At 43.0% G+C, this 7,846-nt stretch overlaps 1 protein-coding gene across 1 annotated transcript; it reads left to right on the plus strand.

Annotated features, from left to right (window-relative positions):
* Positions 1 to 402: 402 nt before the first annotated feature.
* On the plus strand, positions 403 to 7,437 carry fam83b (family with sequence similarity 83 member B). Its single transcript, XM_039738461.1, has 2 exons — positions 403 to 608; positions 3,348 to 7,437. The coding sequence occupies exons 1-2, from the start codon at positions 418 to 420 to the stop codon at positions 5,611 to 5,613; spliced, it is 2,457 nt and encodes an 818-aa protein (XP_039594395.1). The 5' UTR covers positions 403 to 417; the 3' UTR covers positions 5,614 to 7,437.
* Positions 7,438 to 7,846: the final 409 nt, after the last annotated feature.

The raw sequence follows: 7,846 nt of genomic DNA on the forward strand, positions 1-7,846 counted from the left end.
ATCTAAAGAAACGTAACATTTCAAAACTAATGGAGCCAACTGAGTTTGGGAAGCACTAGATAGATAGACAGACAGACAGACAGTAAGGCACTATATGATAGATAGATAGATAGATAGATAGATAGATAGATAGAGAGATAGATAGAGAGATAGATATGAAAGGCACTATATAATAGATAGATAGATAGATAGATATGAAAGGCACTATATAATAGATAGATAGATAGATAGATAGATAGATAGATAGATAGATAGATAGATAGATAGATAGATAGATAGATAGATAGATAGCTGCATGGTGGGTTACCAGCCAGGGTCCCAAGCTGTTTCGTCGTGTGGTGGGTGTGCCAACGTGCTGTACCAGTGTCTGGTCCACAACCTGACCTGGCCTGTAGTGTCACATGTTTTGAGTTTGTAATGTCAGGGTCCGTCCTCCCAGTGACTTCTTCTGACATCTTTATTGTTGTGTTTAACTCCTTTCAGAACCTAAGAGTGAGGACAGTGAAAGGACAGGAATATCTCGGCCGATCTGGAGCCAAATTTCACGGGGCCATGGAACAGAAGTTCTTGTTGGTGGACTGCCAGACTGTGGTCTACGGCTCATACAGGTAACGTGTCCCCTCCTTCATTTTACTGTTGTTACTTCACCAGGACTCACTAGTTGAGGGTGCTGGGGCTTAACATGCCATTCTTTAATTAAGGTAATTTGGCCTTCTTGGGTTTATTCTGGAGGTTGGTGGGATGGCCTTGAGGACCCACCATTAGATATGAATATTATTTTCAAACCCACCTGAGATAAGGGCAGGTCTGTCTCCAGTCATTCATATTCTTGTGGCCCTGTGAAGGTAGCAGGTGACAGACATTAGTTACGTTCCACAGGTTCCATTTTCTTTTTTCTCCAAACATCTACGATTACAATTACCAAAAAAAAATCGTTTACAGTTCCATTGTGATTGAAGTGTAAATATGTGAGGTCACTCATTTAGTTGGATTCTCCCTAAACTTGAATTAGGATGGCATGAAAAAATGAGAAACCGCCCATCTGTTTGCTGCCCGGGAAGCTGTGAAGCCTTTACGGATGCCCTGCCAGCCTCAGGTACAAGACAGCAGTGGGCTGCTTCACCAGGCCAACCAGCCTAACCTGCCCATATTAATGAGTATGAAAGAGCAGGTGGACCTCACTGAGCAGTCAGAGTATGGATGAGCAGGTGGACCTCAGAAATTAGTCAGAGTAGTAAAGAGCAGGTTGACATCATAAGGTAGTTAAAATGTTTTAATTAACACGTGGGTCTCATTAAGTACTCCAAGTGTATTCAAATTAAACAACAGGTGGACTTCAGAAAGCAGACACAAAGTGTTAATGATTAGGTGGACCTCAATAATCAAAGTATCGATGAGCAGGTGAACCTCATTAAATAATAAAAAGTATTAATGAGCATTTGGACATCATTAGGTAGTCTGAGAGTATTAAACAGGAGGTGGACCTCATTAAGTACTCCAAGTGTATTAAAATTAAAGAGGAGGTGGACCTCATAAAGTAGTCAGAGAGTATTAAAGAGCAGGTGGGTCTCATTAAAAAATAAGAGCATTCATGAGCAGGTGGACGTCATCTAGTAGTCAAAGACTATTAAAGAACAAGTGGACCTCAATAAATAATCAAAGTATTGATGAGCAGATGAACCTCAAAAAGTAGTCAGAGAGTATTAAAGAGCAGGTGGACCTCAATAATCAGAGAATTATTGAGCAGGTAGACATCATCTAGTAGTCGAAGACTATTAAAGAGCAGGTGGACCACATTAAATAATAAAAAGTATTAATGAGCATTTGGACATCATTAGGTAGTCAGAGAGTATTAAAGAGCAGGTGGACATCATGAGGTAGTCAAAAAGGTTTTAATGAGCAGGAGGATCTCATTAACTACTCCAAGTGTATTAAAATTAAAGAGCAGGTGGACCTCAGAAAGTATTTGCAAAGTATAATGGGCTGGTGGACCTTAATAATTAGAGTATTAAAGAGCAGGGGATGTCATTTAGTACTTAGAGAGTATTAACGAACAAGTGACCATCATGAGTAAGTCAAAACGTGTTAATTAGCAGGTGGGTCTCATTAAGTACTCCAAATGTATTAAAATTAAAGAGCAGGTGGAGCTCACAAAATAGGCACAAAGTGTTAAGAAGCAGGTGGACCTCACTGAATAATCAGAGTATTAAAGAGCAAGTGGGCATCATATGGCAGTCAGTGAATATTGAAAAGCAGGTGGACCTCATAAAGTAGTTACAAAGTATTAATGAGCAGGGAATGTCATTAAGTACGTAGAGAGTATTAAAGAGGAAGTCACCATCATGAGGTAGTCAGAAAGTGTTAGGTAGCAGGCAGTTCTCATTAAGTACTCCATGTGTAGTAAAATTAAAGAACAGGTGGACCTCAGAAAGTAGTCAGAGAGTATTTAAGAGCAGGTGGACCTCACTAAATAATAAGAGTATTAATGAGCATTTCAACATCATTAGCATCATTAGGTAGTCAGAGAGTATTAAAAAGCGGATGGACCTCAATATATAATCAGAGTATGGATGAGTAGGGGATGTCATTTAGTACTTAGAGAGTATTAAAGAGCAGGCGACCCTCATGAGGTAGTCAGAAAGTGTGAAAGAGCAGGTGGATCCCACTGAATAATCAAAGTATTAAAGAGCGGGTGACCTCATAAAGTAGTTACAAAGTATAACTAAAGATGTTCAAACATTCATTAATACTCTGATTATTTATTGAGGTCCACCTGCATGAAATAATAAAAGTATTAATGAACATATGAACATCTTTAGGAAGTCAGAGAGTATTACAGAGCAGGTGGACCTCAATAAATAATCAGAGTATTAACAAGCAAGTGGGCATCATTAGGCAGTCAGAGAGCAATGAAAAGCAGGTGGACCTCATAAAGTTGTCACAAAGAATTAAAGAGCAGGGGATGTCATTAAGTACGTAGAGAGTATTAAAGAGCAGGCGACCCTCATGAAGTAGTCAGAAAGTGTGAAAGAGCAGGTGGATCTCATTAAGAACGCCAAGTGTAGGAAAATTAAAGAACAGGTGGACATCAGAAAGAAGGCCCAAAGTGTTAAAATGCAGGAGGACCTCATGAAGCAGACCCAGAGTATTAGAGAGTAGGAGGACCTCGTGAAGCAGACCCAGAGTATTAGAGAGTAGGAAGACCTCGTGAAGTTGCCGCAGAGCGTCTCAATGGACTAACCCAAACGTTTTATGGAGTGAGTGGTCTCTCCTCGTTTGTCTTCTGTCCTTATATCAGCGTATTTCCTGGAATTCTCTGTCACTAATCAGATTTCTTTGTGTTTCAGCTTCATGTGGTCTTTTGAGAAGATTAACCTCAGCATGGTGCAAGTAATCACCGGGCAGCTGGTGGAATCGTACGATGAAGAATTCAGAACTCTGTTTGCTCGGTCCGCTGTCCCAGAAGCCTTTGCGCCGGAGTACAGTATAGTGGAGCACAGGCCCCAGCGGTGGCAGAACGGGACCGACTCGGTGGCGTCTTATGTTTCTCATTCGAGTCAGATGTTTGAGCGAAGAGATAAACTGAGACACACCCTGGACACGGTGTACATGAAAGCGTGCGGGAGGTCGTACAACACGCCGCACAATGTGGCCGATCTCGAAAACGATTATAAAAGGAACTTTGGATACAGGCCCATTGTCCCTCCGGGCCCCATTATTCAAAACCGAATCCAGCAATTCCAGTCGGCCGAATCGAGTACCTACTGGAAAAGACACAGCTACGCCGGGGAGAAACCAGAAACGTCTTCCTATCTGATCAACAACCGGGGGACCAATCCCATGTCGAGCAACTGGAATCTTTCAGGAGAGGTGGACAACTATGGTGTGCCGATGCGAAACGATTTCACTTCCAAATACAACGAAGTTCCAGGCGAGCAACTTTACCAAAGCAGGTTCCTCAAGCCATACAACACAAACCTAAAGATGCGGAAGTCGTTTCACGGAACGGACAACAGCGTCCGATCCTTGAAGCAGAAAATGCCAACGCTGGAGCACACGACCAAGTCATTCTTGCGCTCCTGGAGAATAGAGTCGTATCTTAACAATTCCGATTTTCCTTATGAGGACTCCAGCGAGTATATGGATTATCCGATGGTCCAGTACGAGAACGTGGATGGGGCTGAAAACAAAATGAATCCTTTCTACCCGGTGTCCCGCCTGAGGTCGTCACTTGTGTACAATTCGGCGATTCCTGAGCAGCCCGAATCAAAGAGTTTCACCACCGACTCGTCGTCTTCGACTATCATTCGCGCTCAGGATGTTCCGACCAACACCTCGGCGAACGTTTATTACTCTGCCATTCACCGAAACCCGACCACGGGACCCGAAAGTCGATTGAGACAAGACGAGAGCTTTATGGCTAAAAGACGAAGCTGGCAGTTGCAGGAAGATCAGACGGCCAACGTGAATTATCCGACCAGTAAGGAAGCGTTTACCCCCCTGTATACGTCTCTTAGCAAAACTTCGGTTAAGAAGGTCGAGAACTTACATCAGGATGAGAGCTATACTTATAAACGCCACAGTATAAACGAGCCGAAGCTAAACGCAGATCACAGTGTTAATAAAGACGCTCCGACACACGTGTACAGCACACTCGGAAGACTAGATAAGTATGGAATGAATCCAGTCGAAAATTATCCTGCCAACGCACCTGGCATTCATCCTCTGGATGGCCAACGGTCAACGTCGGAATTCAATATCAAGAAGGAAACCGAGAACACAACATTAATGACTTCCAACTGGCAAAACCCTCCTCTAAGAACCGTATCGGTCTCCTCGCTTGCTGAAAGCCGAGGGCACGGAAACGCCAAGGATTGGACTTCCATAAAAGAGAGCAAAGTCGTTGAGGGCTCCCCAAAGTTCCTTAAAAAGAGCACCCAAAAAATCAAGTCCCTGCTCAACATATCCGACCGGAAGGAGAATTCCTCCAGGAGCAAAGGCAGCTCCAAAATAAGCAACAGCACGGATACCCTGGTGTCCGACGACGAGGAGGTGAAGACAACGGCGTCTCAGGGAACGCTGGCCAGCAGAACCGGTTCAATCCGGTCGATAGACAGCACGAAACACGGGAGAACCAATTCCAAGATGCAGCTGAAAGAAAACCACTTCTCCGAGAACGTGGGGAACTCGTCCGCGCCGCGCTTCAGCACCGAAGAGCTCAGCTATCAGGGCAACCAGAAGAAAGACTCCGGCAGGTCGACGACGTCCTCCTCCACGGTGGTCTCTGCAAATTCAAGCAGCGCCCAGCTTGGGGGCTCAAGGGGGGCTCCGGATGGCCTTTCCAGGAATCGGCTGAGCGACAAACGGGTGTACAGCCGCTTTGAGCCCTTCTGCAAATTCGAGAAGGAAGCCAACAAGGCGGTGGTCTCGGAAACCCAGAGCAACGCGAGCTCCTTCGAGAAGACGAGGAGCTTCTTCAACCAGCCCATGGCCACCAGCTCGTCCTTCATGCAGCATAACTCGCCAGTCTACCCGCTCTATTCCGGCAATGATAACAAATTTGGGAGGCTCATGCAGAAATTTGTGGGGAATTTGATCCATAAAAATAAATGAGAGCTCCTTCCGGAATGACCTCGGCACTGTTTCTCAGTTTCGTTTCGTTAACTCTATGCACATGGAAAAGTATTGGTTAGTAGGGAATCGCCAGGTGCTGGAACAAATATGAACTGTCACTTTTACCTTCAATGTATTTAATCGGAGTAAACTGGTGTTTCTGAATTGGCCGCCCGCCTGCCCGCCCGCCTCGTCTGCTGGATTGCTATTCCAATGCACATTTGGGTCAGCCCGTCACACTAAAATGAGAAAAGCCGCATTGCTACGTGTTTATGCCCCCGAACCCACCTATGGATATGACAGCTGGACCGTGTTCAAGGCCACCATGCTATGTATGTGACCCTGAGGAGACCCTGTACGAATGGACGAGTCTCTCTCTCTGTCTTTCCATTGGTATACAGTGTGTGATAAGCTAGACTGGGAAAGGCGCTATATAAAGATGAACCCGCTTGTTGAATAAAATTCTGGGTGTCGCAGCCACGCATCTCCATGAAGAGAATTGCAATCAAGCACAATGGGATGGGAGTTCATGTTCATTTTTTTGTACAGCCAGAGGGTTCTTTTTTTTATATACAGTATATATAGATTTCAGAATTAATAGCAATTTCAATTTTAAAAGACTTTGTTAGTTCTTCAGGTTTGGGTGGGTGGGGCTTAGGGGTCACATTCAGGTTAAGAACGCCTCCTTTAAAGCTGGCCAATTGGCTTCAGTTTGCACAAGTCTGCAAAACGTCCGGTATTTTAGGTAGTGATATGCATGTTTATATTGTCTAGACGGGGCTTTCGTTCATCCTTTCACTAAACCAGCCTAGTCCAGGGAGATGGAGCCTGTCCTGGCAGCGCTGTGCACATGGTAGGAATAAACCATGGAGAAGGGCACCAGTCCAGTGCAGAGCAAAGTGAAAAGAAGGATGGCCAGATGGATTCAATGTTAGCGAGCCTAGTTTACAATTTATCAGCATTTTTCTATAACAGAGTGAATGTTTGCATTGCGCCATCTGTTGAAATTAAAAATGCAATGACTTTTGTGCCAATGCACATTACAAAACATCTTCCAATAGATGAATATGCTGAGTGTAAATTCCAGATGGACAGATATTGGCTTATATTATATAGCCTAGCTGACCCAGTCCGTGATTTATTGTTATTTGCTAAAGCGTTGATAATGTACACCATCTGTTGGAATGAAAAACTCAGTAAATTTTATTACTACACACATTATAAAACACATTCCAATAGATGGAACATTGTTTAGGCTGAAGGCCAGGAAGACAGAAATCAGCTTATCATATATAGACTAGTTGGCCCAGTCCAAGATTTATCAGCATTTGCTATTGCAGTGTTAATATTTGCATTGCATCATCTGTTGGAATGGAAAATGTCAGGCAATTTTATTAGTACATGCAATACAAAATACCAACAGTGTAACTGCCAGAAAGACAGAAATTGGCTTAAATTATATAGGCTAGCTGGAACAGTCCATAGTTTGTTGGAATATTCCTATATACCAATGGTAATGTTTACAATATGCCATCTGTTGCATTAAAAAAAATCTGTACATTTTATTACTTTTGCATTAGAAAATATGTTTCAATAGATGGCACATGGCAAACGTTAATGCTGAATGCACCCAGCAGAGTTTAACAGCCAGGCAGACAGAAGTTGGTTCATATTATATAGACTAGCTGGCCCAGTCCACTCTTTATTAGCATTTGCTATAGCAGTGTTAATATCTGCAATGTGCCATCTGTTGGAATGAAAAATGAAATCAATTTTATTGTTGAATATATTGCGAAGTGCCTTCCAATAAATGAATATGCTGAACATGTCCAACAGAGTGTAAATTGCCAGGCAGAAAGAAATCAGCTTATGTTATGTAAACTCACTGGTCATTCCACGATTTATCATCATTGAATACGCCATCTGTTGGAATGAAAAATGCAATACATGTTGAATATGGTGGGTATGCCCAGCAAAGTGTGACTACCAGATGGACAGACATTAGCTTATATTATATTGAGTAGGTGGTCCAGTCCATGATTTAATGCAGTGGTTCTCAACCTGTGGGGTGGGGGGGCATGAAGTAACAAAAAGGGGGTGCGAAGATGCGAAAAAAAGAAAACAAAAATCAAAAATATGAAAAATACATCTATTGAAACCAAAACAAATGAACTTAAACTACATTCTGATACTAGAAAAATAAATATAGAGTCAGATAAATGTCGATAAAAGT

This window comes from Polypterus senegalus, chromosome 16 (genome assembly GCF_016835505.1).
Source record: "Polypterus senegalus isolate Bchr_013 chromosome 16, ASM1683550v1, whole genome shotgun sequence".
Lineage (NCBI taxonomy): Eukaryota > Metazoa > Chordata > Cladistia > Polypteriformes > Polypteridae > Polypterus > Polypterus senegalus.

Excerpts from the sequence above, each read along its gene's own strand:
- fam83b (XM_039738461.1), top strand. The coding sequence starts at position 418 with ATGTCAGGGTCCGTCCTCCCAGTGACTTCTTCTGACATCTTTATTGTT. Across the intron at positions 609-3,347 it reads GTGGTCTACGGCTCATACAG|CTTCATGTGGTCTTTTGAGA; the intron begins GTAACGTGTCCC and ends TTTGTGTTTCAG.